This window comes from Fundulus heteroclitus, chromosome 12 (genome assembly GCF_011125445.2).
Source record: "Fundulus heteroclitus isolate FHET01 chromosome 12, MU-UCD_Fhet_4.1, whole genome shotgun sequence".
Lineage (NCBI taxonomy): Eukaryota > Metazoa > Chordata > Actinopteri > Cyprinodontiformes > Fundulidae > Fundulus > Fundulus heteroclitus.
Genome location: NC_046372.1, coordinates 16,602,107 through 16,627,499, shown reverse-complemented (window position 1 = coordinate 16,627,499; position 25,393 = coordinate 16,602,107). Strand labels below are relative to the sequence as shown.

Here is a 25,393-nt window from a genome sequence, read left to right as displayed (position 1 = left end):
TATTTTTCTGTTCAGATTAAGTCTGCTTTTAAGACTATGCTTAATACTTTTGCTTTTGACAAAGCTTATATTTAGAGTGTCTTAGGCTACCCTGAGCTATCTCTGTAGTTATGCTGCTATAGGCTTAGGACGCTGGAGGACATCAGGTTCTATTTTTCTCACTCTGCTGAGTTCTCCTACTGTTCTCCAATTTGCATTGTTTGTTGTTATTTCATCTTTTACCGCTATTACCATACAGTGTAGAAGAGATTCCTGGATCAATGTGTGCTTCTGGGATTTTTTTGTCTCATTTTTGTGTCTCTGCTCTGTCTTCTTTAACCCCCAGTCGGTCGAGGCAGATGACCGTTCTCACTGAGTCTTGTTCTGCTGGAGGTTTTTCCTTCCCGTTAAAGGGGAGTTTTCCTTTCCACTGTCACTTCATACTTGCTCAGTATAAGGGATTGCTGCAAAGCAATTCACAATGCAGCCCTTTGGCTCATTCACTCCTCTTTCAGGTGGAGAGAATGCTGCTTGTCAAGACTCCATGCAACCTGCTGGGTTTCCTTGGAGAAGAAACTTTTTCACCAATCTGTAGGATTTAATTGAATTTGACATTGTAAAGTGCCTTGAGATGACATGTATCATGAATCGCCATTATAAAGATAAAATTTTATTGAATTGAATTGAGACTGATTTTGATAAGAACACATTTTTATTACAATTATCAGGAAGAAACATCGATACCATTTATTTATTTGTAATTTTTGCTCAGACTACCCCAGTTAAAGATTTGTGTCATCCAGAGATTAAGGTAAATTCAAATACATAATTGGCTTCAGGTCCTCTGTTAGCATAGCTTTACCTGACAATGAAGTTCTAATTGCCCTAAATGTGCTCATGAGTCAAGTCAAGTTTATTTATATAGCATGTTTCATCTGCAAGGCGGTTCAAAATGCTTTAAATTATCAAAACATAAAATCATAAACACATCGAAACAGTCACTGTTTGTGAGACCAGTAACAAACATTAAATTGTATCAGGTGAAGACTTCAATACACATCGATATGTTGGCCAATGGTCCAATTATAATGGGCCGAAAGCATCTCTAAACAGACGGGTTTTCAGTCTTGATTCAAAGGAACTCAGTGTTTCGGCTGATTTGCAGTTTTCTTGAAGTTTGTTCCAGATTTGCGCTGCATAGGAACTAAATGCTGCTTCTCCATGTTTGGTTCTAACTCTGGGAATGCAGAGTAGACCAGAAGCAGAAGATCTGAGTGGTCTGAAGGGTTGACAACAATAACAACAGGTATTTAATGTATTTTGGTGCTAAGTCCTTCAGTGATTTATAAACTAAGAAGAAGTATTTTAAAGTCTATTCTCTGAGCTACAGGGAACCAGTCTAAGGACTTTAGAACTGGGGTGATGTGCTCTATCTTCCTAGTTTTAGTGAGAATGAGAGCAGCAGTTTTCTGGATCAGCTACAGTTGTCTGTTCAGCTGGCAAACGTTTTGCCGCATCCATGCATTGCTTTGTTCTAAGCATCTGCTCAGTGCATGGGTGGGTTCAGAGTCACCTGGTGACATCGTAATGTGTATCATCTCATTAAAGTCATTGAAAATTTTTTCATAATTTTGTAAATAGTTAGTGTCAGTGTTTGTTTATGGCCTTTTGTTCAAACAAGTCAAATTTTCCAAGGAGAAATCATAAAATATTGTAGCAACCCCTCCGCCCTTCTTATGCTTTCTACTTTCATTCAAAAAATGTAGTTAGGAGGCTCTGATTCAATTAGTACAGGATTTGTTATTGTCATTCAACCACGTTTCAGTTAGAAACACAACATCAATATTATATTCAGTAATGGAGTCATGAAGCAGAAATCCTTCTGCTGACAATGACCTTATATTTAGCAGAGCCAGTCTTAGTGACTTGGTGGTGGACAGTTCTTCAGTTTGATAATGTATCATGGTCAACTGTGTCTCAGCTGAAGCTCTATGGCTCAGCAGAATCAGAACAAACAAAGGGAAACCAAATCATGTTAGAGAAAACCAATCTTTGTAACTGCTTATGGCCCTATACAGGCCCAGAGGGCCCCAAAATATATAAAAATTCTTAAAAAAAACACATGAAACACATGAAAATATGTCAGTCAGACACATCTCCAGGAGTATTCTAAAATCGTGCAGCCCTAATATATCACCTGTTTTTACAAAAATTAATAAACATCACCTTAGAGCCTTTTTAGTGCATCTGGACTTTAATCCCATTTTACAGTTTTTATCGTTACCAACAGCTTCAGAGTTATAATAACTACTGAGCATCATAAATACTTATTTCGCAAAGAGCTCAATTTCAAGTGAAATGTTTGGCGTCACTCTGATCAGGTTTTAAATTAACGACTTAAAGTAATAAGATCCATGCGGTTTTATCAGCTGGTTCTGATATATAGTGCAACACTGGTGAAAATAAAGCAGACTTGCAGCTGATTAGAGGCTACTCGGGGGGCATTATGCAGTTTCACTTTGCAGCTTTCATGCCTAGGCCTCTCAAACACAATTTTTGGTAAAGTCTTAAGGAATTTAAGTTATTTATTCTTAGCAAAGGTACTTTAGCTAAATCTGGACATCATTTTAGGTCATTATACTGATAAATGCCAAGCCTAACCTCCAGTCTGATGTTCTGAAGTGTAAAACATGAGTGATGAATCGAAATTTACCTTTGGTCCAAACATGCCCAGTACTCCTGGGAAACCCTGGTCACCACTATCCCCCTGACAAAGACAAAAAACAGCAGTCACTAGAAAACCAAAGATTAGTCTCATGTAAAGAAACTTTGCTTATTAGAAAGAAATCTCTGCTAACTGGTTGGCCTTTAGTTCCCAGGTCTCCTGGGGTTCCTGGGAATCCCATCACACCTACAGGACCCCTCTTCCCCGCTGGACCCACCTGGCCTGGCAGACCCCTCTCCCCCTGAAACACACACACAAGCATCTTCCTTTGCAACTGCGCCACAACCTTTGCACATTTATGATGACAAACCAGAGGAAGTTAGCACTACTACAACAAGCTCATAGTTTTACAGATCTCCTCTCACACTTTACGACTAACTGTATTTAATGTGGCCCCTGACCAACACAAAAGCATTACCGCTGAAAATGCAACCTTTCAAGCTACGTTTCACAACATAATGCGGGTGCCTTCTTAAAATATATCTCGACATATAGGAATAAAACAGTAATTAAAGCTTCAACTCCAATAAATCCAACACCCTTCCAAAATATGACCTAAACAGAATTTAACTTCCTATCCTAGGAGTTTGGCGAGGGGGGGGAAACTGTTTATTGCTGCAGAACTAATAAATGCAGCTTCTCTGTGTTTGTCAAACATCATGAATTTTGCATTTTATATAACACTGGCTAGGCTATGCAAATAAATATTGCCAACACTGATTACTGCCTTGAATGGGGGTATTGTAAGTGAGGCTATAAAGACTTGAAATTGTCAGGCATAATAAAAAAGTAACATAAAGAGGTTGCAAAAGTTACATAAACGCAGAGGCGCTACGGGAGGCTGTTCCAACAGATTAAAGCTTGTTGGCAGTTATTACTGTCAACGGTAATACATTTGCCTGCATTCCTAATTAGAAAAGTTCTTGTGCTACAATTTAACCTTTTTTTTTAGCATAAGCAGCTAAAACGAAGAAGACGCTTTGCAAATGGTTCACCCAGGTTTCATACCTTTAAACCAAAGGAGCCCTGGCTTCCTGGAAGTCCTGTCAGCCCCTTTCCGCCCTGCAACCCAGTTCTTCCAGGTAAACCAGCTTCTCCATCTTCTCCTTGATGCCCCTGAACTCAGAGCACAAATAGTCAGCAATAAGAACCAAAGTGGGGTTTTCTCTCACACTGAAATATGTTCCACAGACAGTGGGTTCACCTTGACTCCTTTGCTTCCATCTTTACCGGGTAAGGCATCCATTCCAGCTGGGCCCTCTGGTCCCTCCCTGCCCAGGACCCCATGTGGGCCAGATGGCCCCGGTGGACCCTGAGGACAAAAAAACAAAATAAATCCTAATGCCAAAGTTGATGTCTGACATGTTAAAGCACTCTTTGACAAAAAAAAAAAAAAAAAAAAAAAAAAGATGGCAGATGTAAAAAGTATACACACCCATGTTGGAAAGCAAGATTTTTGTGATTTAAAAAACAAAAGGAGGCCATGAAAAAATATCCTGTACAATTCAAATAAAAGGTTTGGTCAAATGCACCTTTTGATCAGTTACTCTCAGTCTTATTGAAAATAAATGTGCCAGAAGTTATTTTCAGTCTAAATAACGGGAACTAGTTCAACTGAGTTAGTGTTTCTCACATTAACTCAGTTGCATCCGCAAGATGTTGCAGGGTAACTTCACTCCAAGGTTCATCTGAAGTCCAGTTTAGTTTTTGTAATGTCAAATTATGAATAGATTTAAAAACCAGTCAGTTTTGACCAACAGCACTCAGAAGACTGCTAGAAACCTGAAGATGAAGAGAGACTTCCTTTTCTAGCGTCATTTAAGTGTCAAACATACATTAAAATCAAAATAAAACCAGCTTTACCAGAAGAGTATTGGACAGACCCAACCAGTGTCTGGAACTACATCTACTAGAAAATCTGCGGCACAACCTGAATAAGGATGTGGACAAGTTCTCACAGTCCGGCAGAATTGGAGAACTTGTGCAACGTAGAGTCGACATGATGACAAGATGAGATGTGGCGTGCTCATAAATGAGGAAATTAAATCAATAGGAGGGTCAACAAAGTACAACCAGTTTAATGTATCTCCTTTATTTTCCAGAACACATTTGTCTATCAGAGGAGTTGAACCGCATATACAGCGGGTCATAAACGTTGAATACTCTTCTGTCCTACTGTCCATCCAACTCACTGGTGGTCCTCTGTTCCCAGATGCACCTGCCACCCCTGGTTTTCCTTTTGGACCCTGAAGAAAAAATAAGCCATCTTCTAAATTTGTGGTAAACATGTAAATATGAAATTGTCCAAAGAATGTCACTTTCTCAACACAGTATTCTATAAACTTATTTTTTTTTATGTCCTTACCTGATCGCCTTTGGATCCTTTCAGCCCTGGTTGTCCCTTTAGACTAAGCTGTCCCTGAAATGATCATTAATATAAAGATTGTTGGACTTTCCATGTATAATTGGTCTACTGTACATTGGTTTGCAATTGGCAGAATGCTAGACAGTGGATACCTACAGGAAGGCCTGGGGCACCAGCTTCACCTCTTGGCCCATTTATGCCTATTTGACCCTAAAAAAAGATGTTTTTATCTCATTTTTACCAGTATTTAACTCAATAGTGTAAAAAAACAACTTGCTGCATGTATTTTGGGGATATTCTTGTTGCCTTATGCCTACTTACTATGTGCCCTGGGTCACCTGGCTCTCCCCGCTCTCCTCTGTCTCCAGAAGGACCCTGAATTCAGATGAAAACAATAAATAGTTCAACCCTGCAGAGTGCCGCTAACATATGGCACCAAAAAAAAAAAAAAAAAAATCTTGTGCAGCTTAGAGACTCACTCTGTCACCTTGGGGACCTGGAAGGCCCTCTGTCTTGCTGTCATCTCCCTGTTCACCCTGAGCAAGAAACAAACGACCTCACTCAAAGGCGTATAACTCTTAAATCCAACGATCTGAACCGAAGTAATGCCTGTTTTACATGCTCCTTAAAAACACACACACACAGAGCGCTCTCTTTAAGAGAATGGAAAATCATTTTCACAAGCCATTACACACAATGATCCTATTTCACACAAATGAAGCTAGCTTGCTCCGGGGGGCGGGTTTCATGACATTCATTTAACAATAGCTATGGATGTGTGTATAATTCAAACTGTAACATGCTGCACTGGGAATGAAATAAATGAACAAAGAACCCAACAATGAATCTATAAGAAGGATAAATGGTTAGGGCCAGGGGGGGCAAAGACAACTGACAACTGCATAGATGAAAAACAATAAGCTGCACCTTCAACTGTAATTTAGATCTGTATTGACGTTGTAGTTTCAGTGCCAGAATTACCTGGCACTAAATTGACAATCATAAATTCTAAAATGGCCTGGGTGATAGCATGATTCTGCATTAATTAGAGCGCAGGCACAGCAATTATATTGAGGATACTGGCAACGAGAAAACAACAAATAACCGCATCCAGATGGCTTCTGCCCTGGGACTAAAAAAATGCAAATGAGTGTATCACTAAACTCTGGTGCACAGTGTATACACATTTTACACAGTGCTTCTGTCAAATAAACACAAATTATGTGGCTAATATCTACAAAATTATGAGCAGAAGTCCAGGTGCTTGGCTAATTATACACATTCGACTGTGCTGAGTTAATTGCATTTGTCCGGGTTCATATCACAGATTAAATTAGGGGGAACTTAGGGGATAGGCAATGACACCAAGACAGACCAAGAAAGCGCTACTTAGGAAGAGAGCTCTGGCCCCAGCGCCTCAAACAAGTGGTCGTGCAGAAAGCTCATAAAACAATCAGACTGCAGGTAGCTGATAATAGATGATATACCTTTTCACCTTTTGGTCCAGGCCGTCCATGGGGTCCCGGTGGTCCCACGTAACCCTACCGAAGCAAAACAACGGAGCACATGCTTTCACACAAACAGAACTTCCAGCTTTTCACTTCACTGCATAGTGTCATTCAGCATATATCACACACATGTTGATCAACTTTCCTAATTCATCGGGAAATATCTGCAGATGCATCTCATTTCATTAGAGTATCATTGAAAATTTGACGTCTTTCATGTGTTTTGTAGAAAAAACAGAAACCTGCATATTAATTAGATTTATTACATACAAAGTTGCACAAACAAAATGTTTATTTCAGTTAATTTTGATGATAAAGTGAAAATGGGATTACATTAACCTATCGGCTAAGAAAAAAGGATTTTTAAGACTGAAATGTCGGCCTAGTGAAATATCCATGCACCAAGTACATGTTTGGCTCGATGGTGTAAGGTTCTGATGACAGAAAGTTTGTGTTCCAGTGGGTGGTGAGTATCAAAAAGAAGATCTTGGTCTGTGTGAGTACGTTTTCTGTACACGTCAATGTTTCCATCTCTTTCCATGCTCACCAAGCAGTCCAGAAAAGGTAGCTTGTGTTCGTTGTCATCCTCTCTGACTTAGACTTAGACAACTTTATTTGTCATTTTGTATGTACAGAGTGCATACAGAATGACATTTCGTTGCATACAGCTTGTAAATTACAATATAAAGTGCAGCAGTGATTAAAAAGTAAACAATTGAAATGTAAACAATGCAGGAGAAAGAGACAGTGAAATCTCTCTGGTAAAATAGATGTTGTTGTTCACTAAGTTGATGCATTTGGTGAAAGCTTCTACTTCTTTTGCCTGGATTTTGACCCACATGTCATCCACATAGCTAAACCATTGGCTTGGTGGTGTTCCTCTGAAAGAGCCCAAGGCTGTCTTTTCCATTTATTCCAAGTAATGGAATTGTAGCCAAAGTTGCTATAATAGCTACCTTTGACTTATTGGCATGTTTGGTTCTGGTGTTTTTTTCTTCCTCTTGACAATACCACATATAGATCAGTCAGATCCATTAGCGGCAGATCATTTATATATCAGATTTAGTCTCTAAGCTATAAAACTAATATATTTTCCAAAATGATTTTGGGTCTTCTTCGATTCAGAGATCCACACATCTAGCTGATCCAGTTTCAATAATGTGCCATTTTAAATACTTAGCACTTCTTGTATTTCTGTACCGCTATGTGCTACATAAGGAAACCTTTGTAAAACTAATGTTCTCTCCTTTTTTTCTCAAATAAGCCAGTAACCACAGAAAAGAAGCTACACATCCCCTTGTTTACGTGCTTCAGATAAATGGAAGCTGTTAATTTGGTTTGACCAACACCCAAAAGGTTAATAATTGAGAACACAAGAAACTTGTAAACAAATCTGACCACTAGTATGGATTTTCAGGACTGGGATCTGCTCCAGAAAGCACTTCTAAGAAATGCATTGTCTTAGTTGATATAATGGAAGCTTAAGAAGTCCAGCTGTCAGTCACAGCTGATTAAATTGCCTCAGGGTATTTTTGCCAATGCATTTCTTGAACAAAGACTGGTAAAGCAGAGCATTGGAATCTAGTAAACAAAGAAATTTTTATCTTAAAAATGGCAGTTTTACAGCCTCTCAAATGTCCTTAGAAACAAGCATCCTGTACATTTTGGGCTGAGAGTTATTTCACAATGCTGAATATTTTTAAACGCTATTATTACACTGATTAACCAATTATGTAATAATTTCAGTTAGAATCATGGCGCTATGAGCTTTTATCCAATTTAGGTATTGCTAAAGCTATAAAAAATTAATACACTTCAAAATGCCTGAGATCAACTGCATAAATGACAAGCTGTGGTAGATGGCTGCTTCATGCTCAGCAGGAGTGAAATAGTCAGGAGCTGTAATGAAATTCTGCCACCTAGCAGGATACCTTCACAGAATAAGTTATCATGACACCTACAAGTCTTACAGAAAAACACTTAGCTGCTTCCTTTAAAAAAGAGGTGATTACTTGCTCGCAAACAAGACTTTTTCTGAAAAACTCTCTACTAAACTGTTTTATGTTTCTTACCATTTTAATTATGTATCTAAAATTTGAGATTTGTTTTAAATAAATTGATTAAATATGTCTTTATCTGACCTTAATCTTGCTTTCTGTTCAATTCATGAATCGGAATAGCATACACAATTCTTCAAACAGAATATAAATAACAACCAAATGTCAAACTCAGCTGACTGAAGCTCAACTTAAAGCAGAAATCAAATCAAATCTGCAAATATTGACATAGCTGCGATATAATTTAGGGAGGCACTTCCACAAAACATTCAAGGGACTGATTTCTCTTTTTCTTAGCGTTTTTGTCAATAACTGCCGAATTAGGCTTATTTTGGTGAGCGGAGCTGCCTGACCTATAGCGAGCCACGGCGAGCTACAACACAACATTGAAGAAACAAGGACATCACTACTTTCCAGTTGTTATAACAAGTAAGCATGGAATAGAAAGCCTTTGTTGAATACAAAAGAAAGCCGGAATATTTTGCGGGAGCAGCAGGTATTCAATATGAACCTGAACCTACAGCTGGATCTCCAGAATGAGGTGAGAACTCTTCAGACTGGGATTCTGTTCATGAGGACCATCGTGGCCATCCAGAAGATGCGCCGAATGACCAAGTCGTGACTGTGGAAAGGTAAAACTAATAACATCTATGACATATTGTGCTATGTGTGGATTTGGTACATTGTTTGGAATTTGTATTCTAGGGGGGGGGGGATTTGAAGAGCAATGCTATTTTTCGTAGCTTAGCATATGGTCCTTAGCATGGAGCAGCACACAGATGTGATCGGATTGAGATGCCGTGGTTCTTTGCTGGGTGTTTTATATAATTAAGTTCATTGGGCCCTACATGAGAGAAAGCGAGGTTGGCCCTGCTGCACTACACATGATGTTGTTCTCAAAGTAAACATGTGTGGGTAGCTGACTGTAATAGGTGGTGTGCTCCCTGTTGCAGATCCTCATCACTCGTCTTCTATCCACTCGCACTAGCCTCCCAGGACTCATAATATAGCTCCAGGCAAACACACCTGCTGCTTTGGCTTGTGGCCGATCGACCGCAGTAATGACAGCTTATATTTGGAGGCTTCAAAGTGATGATCGCTGTGCAGACGCTCACTCGGGTTTGGATTGTAATTATCACGTCAGCGCTCACATATCCAAGTATTTCAGAGTTTTTTGTTTTTGGGTGAAGTTAAAAATGAAACTCCAGTTTTTTTTTTCAGCCCTGTTTTGAACAGTCAATAGGGACGCACTGGACCATGATGAACCTATACTCTACCTCTTGCAGCTGATCAATGGCTGTGTGCTATTTGAAGCTCATGCAATGTCACAGGCAATGCCAAATGCACCGGAAGAGTTTTTTAATGTCATAAATAAAATAATTTTTTTATGATTCTTCTTTAATTTGGGTCTTTCATAATACGTATGTTTAGTGCTTCTACTTTTATGTCATGTTAACTTCAAAACACTTAAATTTCTTCTTTAACGCCTTTTTTTTTATTGTGAACAAGGCTTTTCTGTTTTTTATTTTCTTGATACTAAATGTATTATCCTGTCTTTCGTGGCAGCATAAAAAACAGATTCTCTAAGAACTAAAATGACTTATATATCATTCTGCATTAAAATCACAGGCTTTGGGCTTTTTCATACACTCTTCTGGAAGAAGGCGCTTACCTCATAACCTGCTAACCCTGAATCACCTGGTTGGCCCATTTGTCCAGGAGCACCCTGAGAAAAAGACGTCACAGAGAAATAATAAGTTTCATCAGTATGCAAAAGCAAAGTCCTTCCCTCGCTGAAATGAGAAGCTACCACATAGCCAGTTGTTCCTCTCGTCCCCTTCTGTCCGATAAATCCGGGCTCTCCCTGCTCACCAATTGGTCCACTCTCCCCTAAATGGCCTCGCTGACCTTTGCTCCCCTGGAGAAAAGACAGCAATGAACAGGTATGTACAAACATGCCCGAACGGATGTGGGTGGAATCTAACAATGCAAACATTGGATGCTAAAACTCGGTTTGACAAGCACCTCCACTGCTTCTCTCGCAGAGGTTACTGACCTCCCAGTTTGTTTACAACTACAGCGGAGGAATAATCAGCTCCCTGTACGACAGAGTAAATTGAGAGCCGACTAAAATGAAAGGTGTGCTTTGCTGCAAGCAAGCGAGCCGACGGACCTTTTCTCCTGGCTTTCCTCTTTCCCCAATTTTGCCGGGTTTGCCCTCCTGCCCCTGTTAAACGAGAGTCGGAGCAGAGGGCTTTCAGGGGACAAAAAGAGCTGTTTTTATTAGAAGTGAAAGGGAATCAAAGATCGCTCCTGAGATACTCACCCCGACCCCGACAAGTCCAGCAGGACCAGGCTGGCCTTCCTTTCCTTTCAGGCCAATTTCACCTCTGTCCCCAACGGCACCATCTGGACCCGCATCTCCTTTTTCACCCTAAGGGAATTACAAAGCGGTAACTTTAAGTTAAACTGCATCTCTTCTGGTATAGATCGCAAGAAATATTAACAGGGATTTTTGCTGAATAAACATAAAAATGTAGTTCTCTGTTCAGCTTAAAGTCATTTTTTTTTTTTTTTTTAGCATTTCATTTGTAAATGAAGGTCACCACTACAAGCTCAACACCAGGAGGTTCCTTCTTCTGCTGATAAGCTTTATGAGATGACCTCATACTAAATTATTCAGCATCCGTCTACAATGTCAAACTGTTAAGGCAAGCTGGGCTTCATTAACAAATCAGCAGAGCCATGTGCTGATTGCCTTCGTGCCACCTTGCATTGATGCAGTAATTCATTCAAAAGGAGTCGCAACCAACGCCTGAGTGTGTACACTTTACAACATTGGTATGTGTCAGAAATCAAGAGTCTTTATTGTCATTATGCAGCCATAATGAAATTGTGGTGAGACGTTGGCTCTGAATGCACACATGACACAGAGACACAAGAAAAAAACTTTAGGCGTGAAAAGATGAACAAAAACCCAAAAAAAAGCAGAGAGCTGAGGATCGCAGCAGGGACCCCCGTCGCCATCTTGAAAGGGAGCTTTGATATTGTAATATGCAATACTGTAATTTGCAATGCAAGAAAATCTAGCTCTCTGAGAAACTGAATTCTGGGTTTTCATTGGTTGAAGGTCATAATTGTTTAATTAAATGAACAGAAATAACAAAAAAAAAAGAATGTGGTGCTCTAAGGTTTAGAAACACTTACAGAATTTCAAATATTTGGGGGGATATTTTTTGTAGTAATTGTGTTTCAAAAAGGAGAATTACTCTTGCTTGTTGTTAAATGGCTTCAACCAACCAGGAGTGAAAGAAAAGTTTTTTTTGTACATTTTAATCATTCAAATTTAATTAAATATGAGAAAAAAAATTATTGTGGTGATATTAAGAACAGTGGAATAACACTGCGTCTAAACAATTAATTTCTGAAATAAACTTTTGGAGGCTACACTAATTAACAACTGTGCACATGTAGGCGAAAACAAAGTGCCATCATATTGGCAAAAGGACACTATACAAAGCGTTGCTAGAACGGGGCGATTACTAAGTGTGATACACATTATTTAATGTAAAACGATATTTTTTTTCAGTGTTGGATTGTTTCACCCTTTAAATAAATGGACTCCTATTAAAGGATGTACCCCCCCCCCCCACCAACTGCTTCAATGGGGGATACCAGCTACTTCAATAAAGACGTCATTTATCTTCGGGATTTTCACACGTCTTTACCCTGAGGAGCCAAAAAGCGGGTGATGGCGCTGTAAAACTTCAGCTGGTGCTTCCAGCCTCCTACGCTCTACTTTCAATTTTCCACATCATCAAATGAACAAATACCAGAACAGGAGTTAGTGCAGAGCCCGAGGATCAGCTGCCACAGAAGCTAGGCCTCTTCTATTCGTCTCAATAGAACAGCTATTAAGCCCTTACCTAATGAGCACAGAGATTTTCATGCAGTAAATGGGGTTGATATCAACCAGTGCTCAAGGTTACAAATAAAATCTTAAGTTTTATCCATTATTCACAGCCCCCTGAAAAGGCCCACAGTGAGACGTGGCGAGCCGCGCACACACAACGGGCTCTGCTGAAAAGTTTCGCTGCAGCGCTCAGAGCTACAGCGTGAAGTTTCTGCAATGACAGCTCAGGCATGTAAACAAAGAGTCACAGTAGTGAAACCAGAATGACACAAAGGCATGACTTATTTATTAGTTAGACACAGCAGGCTGTGAATAGGAGATATTTCAAAGATGAAATGCAGAAATGTGACTTGACATGTTTTTTTTTTTTTTTTTTTCCAAGGTGTTTATAGTCCCTCAACATTTTATGTCATAGCAAAGTAGGCCAAAGCACAAGAACTTCAGTTCTGATGCAATTTCTCTGAAAGAAGCAGTTGGTCCATTTTTGAGTTTTTAAATTATAAAAGCCTCCTTCTGTAAAAACTGCAACCGTAGAGTAAATCTAAACGTAGGTTTCTGTGCAAAATCAAAGTAAATATCATCCAAAACTAATGCGGGAAAAAACCCACAACATGGAAACCGTAAACCCTCACATGAAGAAAACCACATCTAAGACAGCGAAGAAACATGTTGTGTTAGAAACATGAAGAAACGTTTTGTAGAAATATTAATATTTCTCTTTTCATTTAAAGTTGGCTGGTTCTTTTATTCACTTCACACTTTTTTTACACCCTCTTCTCCCATTATTTCCCGTCTTATAATCCGCACAACAAAGCATTTGTTTCTATCCCACACAAGACGTGTGTTAGCAAAAACAACATGTTGTGGAAAAATCTGTTAAACAAATAAATATATGCCAAGCAAAGTGTGTAGTATTTTTGCAGCATGCAGAAATCTGAAAACATAATTTAACACTGATGCAAGAAGACTTCTAATTCAGGTGGTTGGTAATATGTTCCTTTAGAAAAATGGGACACGCATTCAAGAAGATGATCCACGGTGAGTTCCTAAAGCTCTCTAATGTCTAAACATACAATCTAAACCTACTTTGTCACTTCAGATTTCTAGCTTCTCCCTTTTTGTGACACTTTAATGTTTCAGATCGTAAGACTTATTTCAATATCAGACAAAAATGACCTGAGGAAATACAAAAGGCAGTTCTTAAATGCTGATTGGGTTTATTAAGGTAAAAAAAAGAGGGAAGCACATCTTCCAAACCTTTCCACATTTGTCTCATCACTCCACAGAATATTTGATCAAAGTCTTGAGGACCATCCAGATTTGTTTAGCAGACATGAGACATGCCTTTGTCCCCTGGGATGCCGTTTTTTCCCCCCCAAGTGTCTTTCTTATTGTTGAATCATGAACACCGATCTTAACTGGGGCAAGTGAGGCCTGCAGAGCTTTTAGATTGTGTGCCGGGTTCTTTTCTGACCTTCTGTATGAGTCACTGATGTGGTGCTGGAGTACCTTTGATAGTCTGGCCACTCCTGGGAAGGTTCCCCACTGTTCCATGTTTTCTCCTTCTGTGGATAATAGCTCCCACTGGGGTTTACTGGAGTCTCAAAGCCGTAGAAATGACTCTGTAACCCTCTCCAGACTGATAGAGTTCAATGACTGTGTTTCTCATCTGTTCTCCAGTTTCTTTAGATCGGGGTGTGATGTGTTGCTTCTTGAGGTATTTTACCCTACTTCATCTTGTCAGACAGGCTCTACTTAAGCAAGTGTGTGTAAATGAAATTAAAGCCTACTTCTGCAAAAAAAACAAAAATCATGTGTCAACAAAGGGGCTGGTTACATTTTCACAGAGGGCAGATGGCTTTTTTACTTTAAGAAATTCATATGAAAACTATATTTTGTGTTTACTACAATTATCTTCAATGATCTGAAACATTCACATGTAATAAAAAACAAGAAATAGCAGAATAAATCTGTAAGGGACTCAATGCTTTTAGCAGATTTATTTTTTAGTGAATTGTAATACATGGAATATGCCCATGTAAATATCTGTCACGATGTTCTTCCTCTGCAAATAGTTGTCTTATACTTATCTATTATTCTATTATCTTTATGTGACTTGTATTTGTTTTGTTTATTGCACTTTATCATATATTTCTACATTTACTTATGTCAACTGCATGCTTGCCTATGTGCAGCACCTTATCACCACAGCGGAGGCCTCATATGTGTAAAATATCACATGATAATAAAGCTCATTCTAATTCTGATACAATAGTTTGGAAAATAACTGTTTTCTTGTTTTTGTTCTTGTGACGCCAAAGTGTAAACGGAAAAATAGGCTTTTTGTTTTTGTTTTGTAAACGGACCATAAATTATATCAAACAACATACTTTGGCATGCACCAGTTTACATATTCGGTTTGTTGTGGTGATGGAAATGTAATTTTAATGCAGATTAGCAATGCTTAACAGTGATACTGGATGTAATATAATATATTAATTTAGATGTTAAAGATGTCATTGTGCAATTAAAAATGTTGTTTGAGAAAATATTTCCAGTTGTGAGGGACTTTACAAGCACAAGCTCTACCCCTTTGCTTCCGAGTGTACAGTTTTTAAGGCCTTGTAAGCTTTTCCTATTAACCCTCCCTAAATTCTTACAAACTATTGGGACATCCTTGAAACTCAAGGTAGAAAGCTCTGAACGAGGGTTAAGGGGTGAGATGAGGGATTTAAATAAAACACTCATAGAGCGCTGCAGAAGCTGTATTAGAAATATGACCAACCGTAAGGTTTTGAGCTTTACTGTGTTTCGCTATCAACGTACTCAAATTCTGTTGAATACTCCCTTTTTTGTCAAATCACACGTTGATGTTTCACAAAGTGGTTCAACAACACATGCAATCTTACAGAGTCAAACCCCTATTATTATCTTCAGCTGTCACTTCATACAGGTCGTATTAATTAATACTGTATATTCTTCAGTGATGGTATCAAGGCTTTTGTACCTGTAATGCTTTATCGGCTAGTTTTGCTGTTACTTTTCTATCTCTCTTTGCAGGTGTAGAAGCAGACTCAGAGGACGTTATATTCTTCTCTCCTTTTCCTCTCCTCTTTCTCTTTCAACTTTTCTCCCTTTGGCATTTCATCTTATCTGTTTCTCTCCTTTTGTTCCTTCTTCTACCGTCCTGTTTCAGTGTCCATTTAGCATGAAATAGTTCCAGCATAAATTCCAATAAAGCTTCTTGCACATATAAATCAAGCAGAGCACTATGGCGAAAGCAGTAAGGCTCCACTTGGGAAAGTAAAATCTGTTGGGCTCTTTTTTGCATTAAGACAACAATTCTTATTGCCACATTACCAGACAGGACACCAAAAAAAAAGAAGAAACAAAAAGAAACAAAAGACACGCATAATCTGGCTCCCCAAAAACAGCAAAAGCTGTACATTTTTTAGGGCTTCCATCAAGAGGGCCAGGATCCTCATGCACCAGTTTCCAATTCTGCGTGACTAAAACTGCCTTGTACAGCCAGAAGCTCAACACACTCTTGGGCTAGTTCTGTTAATTAGCTATATTAGAAATGAAAGTTTATTGCTCCTGTTGCAATATATGGCAGGCAGCAGGCCTCTTTAATAACTCCTGCTCATTTGCTTCCCCCAGCATCAACACTGTGTAGCCCACACCCAGAAAAAAAACACCTAATTTAGTGACAACAAGGTACTGCAATAAACAGGAGAGTTTATCAGGTGTGGAAATGAACAATTGTAGTGTTTTGTTTCTGTTAGACCTGCCTTGGTTCCACAACGTCCACTTGGTCCAGCCTCCCCGTCAATGCCTGTCTCACCCTGCAAGACAAATCATAGAAATATACATTTTTGCATTTGCTTAAACATGATGAGAAATTTGTTAAACAAAGTTCCCCTTTTTACTTCTTGACATGTTTAATTTATTCAAGGTGTCTCATTAAAAAAAACATGTGATGGAAGAGATCGTCAAGCAATTATGTTTGGCAGCTAATAAAGGCTGAAGACGCCGAGGCCTCGTGCTTTTAATCCCACTTTACTAAGCGCGACCCGGGCTCAATGAAATGTATGATTTGCAGAGGACTAAAGAATTGGTGCAATATTCTGTAAAAAGAAGAAGCACACTAAAACTGCCATATCATTGCTGCCTGAGCCTGTAGTCATTATTCACTTCTGTGTGAATCAAATATAAAAAGTGTCTTTCACTCGCTCATGCAGAATGGTTGAACATAATAGTGACGAGGTTGGTGAGAGTTTATCAGAATGAAATCCAAAGGAAACTACATGAATGAAGGAAACACTTGATACTCACCCTCTGGCCAATCAAGCCCTGCTCCCCAACGCCGCCAGGTGCACCAACAGAACCCTGCCAGGCAAAGAAGCAGGACAATGAAGGCATTGTTTTAAAGCTACCACCTTTGACTTCCAAGTGAAATCTACGCTTCCCACTCTGGCAGGCCGTATGGCCAAACCCTGCCCTTGGGTTAAAGAATAGAAACACTCATTCATCTTGATTGTCACATAATTATACCCTAAAATCTCTTTACAAAATGTGACAGGGTTCTGAGATTTCATTACAAATGAGGGGTGTGAATGTGTATTTAGCACTCCTGTGTCTGTCAATTAAACCACATTTTACTGCCATTGCAGCTACCAATCTTTTATTATGTCTCAACTAGCTCTGAACATCCATCCATTTTCTAACACGTCTATCTCTTGTGGGGTCGCTGGGGTTGCTGGTGCCTATCTCCAGCTGTCAATGGGTGAGAGGCGGGGTACACCCTGGACAGGTGCTCTGAACACCTAGAATTTATTTTTTATTTTTTTCAAACTAGCTAAGATTTGATATAGAGGGCATCTGAAAGTCTTCCCACAGACAGTAAACTAGGTTTCAATCTAGACTTTGACTGTGCCAATCCAATACTTTCAAAGAATGATCCAAGACATTCTGTGCTCTCCATGTTTGTTCTGTTTCTTTACAAATGTTGCCTGATAAACCTCTGAGACCTTCAGAGAACAACAGGATTTATACTGAAATTTAATTACACAAAGACAGACTTGATTTTATTTTGGGGATTCAAAGTAAAGCGAACGCTTTGACGTCTCATTTTCACATCTTGTTCTCTTCGCTATCATTTTACCTGGATTTATAGTTATACATATGTATATATACACATGTATATACATATTGATTATATATGTATGTATTTATATTACTTTGTGTGGAATGTTGTAAATATATATATATAAAAATGTGTGTATATCTGGAGCATGTAACAAAAGTAATTTCCCTCTGGGATTATTAAAGTATATCTGATTCTGATTCTGATTCTGATTCACCTTCTCTCCAGGTTCACCCGGCAGCCCTTTTTCTCCAGCATTTCCAGCGGGTCCCTATCAGAAACAGTTAGAGGCTTTAATATTATCCGCTAATGTAAAACTCAGCTTGAGTTCTAACACCAACTGTGTGATCAACTAACCATCAGTCCAGTCGCCCCCAGTGGTCCAATCCTTCCCATTGGCCCTGATGGTCCCTGCAGGCGACGCAGCGGAGGCATCAATAAAAATGGTTAGGAGCATTTTCTGGCATTAGGTTAACACTTCTGACAGAGACAGCAAATGGGAAAAATGGGAAAAGAAATAAGACCTCAGCAGAAAGTTTGTGGGTTTGTGGGGATAAGTTAATCTGGAGGGCTGAGAATCCTTCGAACAATGAGCCAAAGCTTCTGAATGTGAGTAAAACTGACCCGCTGATATAGGGGCACACTGAAACTACAATAAAGCTGCCTCTACAAAGGGGAAATGGAGTAAATCAAATTGTCCCTGCTTCGCCATACTTTGCGGCTCGTGTTCAGGAGGCTTGAACAGAAGCAGAGGGAAAAGAGGATTAGGATGTTTTTGAGCTTTTTCCAACAGGATATACGTTTCTAGGAAAAGCTGAGAAAAAAGGTTTTTAAGAGAGGAATTTATACACGAACATTAATAATATTGTAGTCCTCCCTTAGAACGACAGTTAAAGGGTTACACTATCAAAATGCATCAAAGGTTGATTTGAATGATAAACTCACTGGTTCTCCCGTAGTTCCTTTGGCTCCAGGAGGTCCTGAGGGCCCTAGAACACCCTGAAATTATAGCAGCCCTTTGTAACAATGCTGGTTTTCATACACATGTTCAAATGCGAAAAGTTGATCTGACCGGACCTAATGGAGAACTCTGTTACCCCGGGCTCACACTGACTAAGGTGCGCGTTGCGATCCTGATCCAGTTGCAATTTGCCGCAAATCCTGACTCACCCTGCTCCTAGGGGAAACAGCGGCCAGCTGCGACTCCAGCTGTGGAAATGGCGCTGGCAAGAACAGAAGTTCTTGTAGCCATTTCTGGTGCTACCCCTCATAAATAATTAAAAAAAACATGGTTTTAATTTTTTTTCAGAGCAAAACTCATTACCTGTGCACTTAAATATCCCACTTCATCCTTCAAAAGCCCCTCTGTTTTCTCGTGTTTCTGTGCTGACGCTTTGTTTACATTAGTCCAGCTAGCGTAAGTTGGTGTGATGATTTTATTTTGAAATTCAGCGGAACTTTATCCTGTCTTGTGCCCAACGTTTCCTGTTTGGCTCATGAAATTTGGAAGCTTGATCCAGGGATCGCTGTGGCGTCCGGTCAGACTTCCTTCTTGTACAATTTATTTCTACAACCGCATATAACTGATGTGAGTGGACACACTGATTTTTTTTATTATTTGGGTTCCTTGTGGCGCCGCAACCATATCTGCACCATATTCAATGTGAGTCCCGGGGTTAGTCCCCCAATCACTTACTGGAAATCCCTTCGGCCCAGCTTCGCCCGGCTCACCAAACCTCCCCTGCAGCAAAACAACATAAATGGGAAAAAACGGGATCATAGGACAAATTAAATCTTCTACATTAAAATAGCACCAACATCTTATCTAATTAACATTTTCTAAATAAATCATAACTTTTCTAATTTTACAGAACTCAGGGTAATTAAAATAGATGTTGCTCTTCTGTAATTATGTGTCAATTACTAGGAAGGATGAAAAAAATAAATGACAGGATAAGATATTTTGGGCATAATTGCCTACTTCTAAATGGTTTAATGTGGCAATCCCTGAAAGAAGGTTAAGAGGCATGAATCACTGCATTATTCCAACGGTGGGCCACTCAGGCGCTGAGAGGTTGTATTCTGCATGTTTTAGAATTTTACTTGCCTGAGAACACCCGATTTAAATCAGTGTCATTAAGCGGCTTCTGCAGAACCTGAGAGGCTGTGAGGAGGTAGTTTGATCATTTTAATCAGGTGTGTTAGTGCAGAAGCACATCTAAAGGTGCAGGACACAGACCCGCTACTGTAGACCACACTCATAAGCCTTTATGTGCTCTATAAGTATGTGGTGTCCTAAATGTGGCATCTGTGGTGTGATGTTTTATACAGTTTAGGTTAGATTTGAGCAATGTTAGAACCTGATACAGACCAGATCATTTATTTGTTATACGCCTACAGTCAAGTTAAACAATAGAGAATATATTTTGACAGCCAGGGCTTTTCTGAACTATCTGGACATATACATATTTAATAACAGTTTTAACAGTGATTAAAAATGCATGTTATATAAATAAATTATAAAAACTACAGAAAATGTTACATTAGAGTTTTTTTGTTACAGTGTAATACACGAGAAAAATGATTTCTGTGAGCAACAAATTAGGACACCCTGGCATTTATTCCCAAGTGAGACTTACAGCCGGTGCACATGATTAGAACATCGTTACGCTGCATTTGGATAGAGGTCCACCCTGTTTAAACCGCTGACATCCATTTCTGTGTTTCCCTGACTAGCGAAGTGAAGTGAACACTATGGTAAGATCTAAAAAGCTGTCTGAGTCCTAGACTGTAGCAGCTTAAGAGACAGGTACAGGGTTTAAAGAGCTCTCAAAAGAATCTTAAATGAGCCAGTCCACTGTTCGGAAAATGGTGTAAATGTGGAGGACATTAAAAAAATGCACAGTGAGAGCAGACTGCAAGATGGGATAAGTTAAAGTCAAAAACTCTAAAACATCCCCACAGAGCGTAAAAAGAACGCTTCCTACTATTGACATAAACATGCATGCCTGTGTGATCAGAGACTGCACAGAAGTTTAACTTTCATGGGATTTGTGCAAGAAGGAAGCCTTTGCTCTCCAAGAGAAGGGTGGGGTGGGTTGTACCAACTATTTCTGAATGCATTTAGTTGATTGATGTTGTTTAATTAGTAAAACAAGATTATTTTTTCTTTAATTGCAGTTAAATCCCTTTTTCACAGAGATGAAAAATGGGATTGGACATTAATATGCACACGCTTCCTGAACGGAATATTTAACGGGGAGTGCCAATCTTTTTTCACTCGACTGCATAAGTTATCAAATACACATAATATCAGTTTTATAACATCTCAAGCCAACACGCCCGTCCTTTAATCTCAAGTTTTTTTAGAAATGCCACTTGAACAACTAGGACTGGAGCTTGCACTGAAACACTTTCTGTTCGCAGAGGAAAATATAGATTTTTTTTTTCTTACCGTCTCCCCGGGGAAGCCCAATTTTCCCGGTGGACCATCAGGCCCCTGCGAAGAAACAGCATGCGATAAATGAGCTTCCTGAAATCCCCCCTGCGGTTCTAGAGTGCTACCAGCATCATTATTCTTTAAAGCTCCTTGATATACAACTCCACACTTTAAGTTTTTATTTCTAAGAGTGTCCTGCAATATCCTTCAGCTGGTAAAAAAGGAGTTAAGAACAGCATGTGTGAACATGTTCGTGCTTTTCTACCCGATTCAGAGCAATTTGCTTCTCTTTGACACACTTTTGCTACGTAAAATTAGATTACCTGAGGCCAAACATTACTGAAATTGGCAGTACAAACAAATCAACATTAAGACGCATTTTCAGCAGCTATCACCTTTCAGCATGTGCTCACCTTGACCCCTGTTGACCCCTTCGCCCCTAGTGGACCATCAGGACCCCTTGGACCCTATTATAGAAACAATAGTTGTTATAGATGAACAGCTTTAGAAAAACAGCCTTTAAGAGTTCCGGAGCACCTGTTTAATAAATGACACTTTTGCCCTTTAATCTACATTCCCATTATCGGCACTAAGGAATGCTTGTAGGGTTTCAGTTGAATTGTGTCCTTTAGATTTTCCCACATTGGAGAGACACACACTGAAGCTACTTAGCAAATACTTGGCATCTGCAATTTAGCTCTGTGGTGTGCCCAGTACCCACTGTGTAGAACTTTGTCCCCACTTTTCCACAATCATAACAGCGGTACTGCCTGCAGAGAGAAGCTGTTATTAAAAAAGTCCTGAAGCTCAATCATTGTTGCCTTTTAAACTGAGCCTAACTATTCAGTTAAAAAACACAGAGAGCATTTTTCTGAATGTTCCTTAAAGAATCTTATGTAAAAAAAAAAAAAAAATGAAATTAACCCAAGCAGAATGAAGCTACATAATTCCTGAAAGGTCTTCACTAAAGTGGTAAAATACATTTTAAAATCAGGGTTTAGAACATGGAGTAATTTAAATCTCTTTTTGAAGATCCAATATCAAATATTCTCAGTAACGACATAAATAAATGACACTGTCCACTTGTCACTGACAACTTTTACAAATCATTGGAGACAGAGTAGCATCTAAAGTTAAGTATGACGGAGCTATACTTATTAATGTTTTATATTTTCTGTCAAACCTTTACTTAACTAGATAAAAGACCCATTGAGATCAAGACCTCTTTCTCAGGGGTGAAAGCAAGTGTAGCAAGTCAGAGCTCATGATTGTAGACAAGGACCAGTATATTTCTGCTGTAACAGCCATAACTAGGCCAGTATTTGCCTTATAGCATGAACGCAGCACCGAACATCATAGTTATTTGTGAGTGAGGCGCATGCGGGTAACAGACAGAGGCGAAGCTACAGCGTCATCGCTTCAGAAAAGACACGTTTAGAAATGTTAATACTGTGATTGTCAGCATAAATATATATTTTAGTATACATGTAATGATTTAGGTTTTTGTTTGTTTTTGGACTTTTCCAGTGTGAGCCCCGTCACCTCTCAGCCACCATCCTATCAGCTTGGTCCACTCCTCGGCCCCACCACTCTGCTCTTGATCAGCTCCACCTGCTGCATTAATTAGAGTCAACTCTGATCACCTGTTCACATGGCTGCTTATACCGCCTCAGTCATGCACTCTCTGCCAGAACGTCTCGTCCTGCCTCATGTGCACTGCCGCCCCATCACCCTCAGTTTCTATGTGCTCAGCCTGTTGGACTCTGACTCTCTGCCAGTGCTCAGCCCTCATTTATGTAGATTCCGGTGCCTGCGTGCTGCAAAGTTTCTGCTCTGTTTCCTATGAGGTCCAGCTGCTTCTTCTGCCCGTTCTGGTTGTGGTGCGTCGCCGGTCTGCACCTTCTGTTCTGGTCGGCCTTCATCATTTTGCTCAAGTCTGTCGCTGCCTGCAACTCCTGTTCAGTATTGGTTCTGCCATTCACCCCACGTGCATCCTCTGGTCTTCTGCTCAGCAGCATTCCTTTATTCCACATATCCAGTTATTATTCAGATAAGGAAAAAGAACTCAGCCAGAGATTGAAAGACAAATGATAGATAAATGTCATTTCATCAGTGGGCTCTTTTTGCACAAAGTTTTCATGTCCTCGCTTTATTTCCCCATTCTCTCTGGGTAGTCTGGCTTCCTCCCACAGTCTCAAAACATGACTGTTTGGTTAGTTGGTCTCTCTAAACTGCCCGCAGGACTGATGGTGATTTGTGATAGTTTGTACTGTGTGTCTCTATTTTGCCCTGCGATGGGCTGGCAACCTGTCCAGGGTGTACCCCACCTCTTGCCCAATGACTGCTGGAGATTCAATTTAATTCAATTAAGTTTTATTTATATAGCGCCAATTCATGAAACATGTCATCTCAAGGCACTTTCAAAAGTCAAATTCAATCAGATTATACAGATTGGTCAAAAAGTTATCTATCTAAGGTAACCAGTTGATTGCATCAAGTCTTGACAAGCAGCATTCCCTCCTCCTGAAGAAGCGTCGAGCCACAGGGACGGTTGTCTGCATTGTCCATGGCTTTGCAGCAATCCCTCATACTGAGCAAGCATGAAGCGACAGTGGAAAGGAAAACTCCCCTTTAACGAGAAGGAAAAACCTCCAGCAGAACCAGGCTCAGTGTTAACGGTCAGCTGCCTCGACCGACTGGGGGTTACAAATAGATATCTTGTACGGATAACTGGGTACACAAAATGGATGGATAATTATTTTCTGTCCTAATAGCTCAAAAGAGACCAGTTCTATATGAAAATACTCTACTGTTAAATACCATTTCAAAGCAAAGAGAAAATCATGTAAACAGATTTTTTTTCTAGTTTTTGGAGAGACACTGACAGGCAGATGAAAAAACATAGAAGAAAGACCGCTCATATACCGTAGTAATAGATTTTTCTTTTATTTAGTTACAGGCATTTACTTTACTTGTTTTGAACAATGTTGTTCTTTTTTTCCTTTTCTTTTTTTTTTACATCAATTGAACAAGTACTCAATGGATTTGGAGCTCACCCACTTTCACTTTGGAAAGCCATTTCAGTGGAAATATATGAGAGGAAATGACAACAATGACGGGCTTGCAAAGAGCCAAAATCACAGCAGAAATGCATCATATTAAACGCAGGGAAGAGTGTGAATTTTGAAGAGCTTTTTTTCCCTGACAGCATAATTCAACTTCTAAAACTATCTGAATGGCAACACGAGGCTGCAGTAAGGCTGAGATTCAGTGGCCAAATAAAAAGAGAAAATAAAGCAAGAATTCCTACTAAAACAGAGGCGACCCATCTTAAATAGAGATTAGCGCAATCCGAATTTATATCAGTATTGAACCCATAATAGGTGTCAGTCTTGGATCATGTATTGTGCTGAAGCCACAATCCCAACACCATGGTCCTGTGTTGCTGGAGGCCAACAGAGGGGCGAGAATAAGCTTATGCAGCAACAGTAGGATTAACTGGAATACAGAATGTTGGTTTATTTGAGTTATTTTCAAACCTTCCAGATTTCCAATCTGCCATGGAGCATAAGGGACTTGTCACATGATGGCAGCCTTATTTGAAGACTGTGAAACGAGATAGGAATATGGTGCTAACAGCTTAATTCACAAATAAATGCTGTTACACACTGATCTAAAAATTGCCGCTATCATATGCTTTGACTTTGGTTAACTTGAATAATAAACTCTCGTTTTATTGGCCTGTTTTTACATATAGACACAGTTTAACATTGTTTTAGCTCCTGAATAATTAATGACGTTTTACTGTAATAAAGCTTGTTAAATGGCACTGTTACTATTTCATGATAGTGTTAGTGTAGACCATTTTACCACTAATTTACGGCCAAAAGAAATAAAAGTATTTTTAAAACTATGTTACGAGTTTATTCGGATTTAGCAGCTCTGCAGCTGAATAAAGGGGCCCTTCTGCAGCTCTTTATGCAACTATCAATCTTGTTAATACAATTAGCCTAAATATCTGGCCACAAATTTCAGCGGTATAACTGCCAGTACCTGTTGTTGAGTGATATTAGTTTTTAACGACAGAACTTCTAAATATATAATTAGGAGCACTGTAGAACAGAAACATCAGCAATGACAACACGCCAGTGCAAATTCTCAGATGTGATCGCAACATCAAACAGGCTTAAATCGGAGGCAACCACACTTTCGCTCAGTATTTCTGAAAGCGTTTAGGCACCTATCCAGGAGTCAATTCTGG

At 39.4% G+C, this 25,393-nt stretch overlaps 1 protein-coding gene across 2 annotated transcripts in view; it reads right to left on the bottom strand.

Moving 5' to 3' along the window:
- Positions 1-25,393, bottom strand: part of col27a1b (collagen, type XXVII, alpha 1b) — a 126,158-nt gene that overhangs the window by 25,448 nt on the left and 75,317 nt on the right. For both annotated transcript variants that reach the window (XM_036144091.1, XM_036144092.1), the window contains 22 exons: positions 21,546-21,599; positions 21,148-21,192; positions 19,390-19,434; positions 18,639-18,692; positions 18,051-18,104; positions 17,911-17,964; positions 16,883-16,936; positions 16,339-16,392; positions 10,961-11,068; positions 10,808-10,861; positions 10,445-10,552; positions 10,307-10,360; positions 6,557-6,610; positions 5,549-5,605; positions 5,391-5,444; positions 5,226-5,279; positions 5,070-5,123; positions 4,897-4,950; positions 3,909-4,016; positions 3,713-3,820; positions 2,838-2,945; positions 2,693-2,746 (listed from right to left, as the gene is read on the bottom strand). In XM_036144091.1, coding sequence (XP_035999984.1) covers positions 2,693-2,746; positions 2,838-2,945; positions 3,713-3,820; positions 3,909-4,016; positions 4,897-4,950; positions 5,070-5,123; positions 5,226-5,279; positions 5,391-5,444; positions 5,549-5,605; positions 6,557-6,610; positions 10,307-10,360; positions 10,445-10,552; positions 10,808-10,861; positions 10,961-11,068; positions 16,339-16,392; positions 16,883-16,936; positions 17,911-17,964; positions 18,051-18,104; positions 18,639-18,692; positions 19,390-19,434; positions 21,148-21,192; positions 21,546-21,599 — 1,443 coding nt within the window. The remainder of the gene's footprint in view (positions 1-2,692; positions 2,747-2,837; positions 2,946-3,712; positions 3,821-3,908; positions 4,017-4,896; positions 4,951-5,069; positions 5,124-5,225; positions 5,280-5,390; positions 5,445-5,548; positions 5,606-6,556; positions 6,611-10,306; positions 10,361-10,444; positions 10,553-10,807; positions 10,862-10,960; positions 11,069-16,338; positions 16,393-16,882; positions 16,937-17,910; positions 17,965-18,050; positions 18,105-18,638; positions 18,693-19,389; positions 19,435-21,147; positions 21,193-21,545; positions 21,600-25,393) is intronic.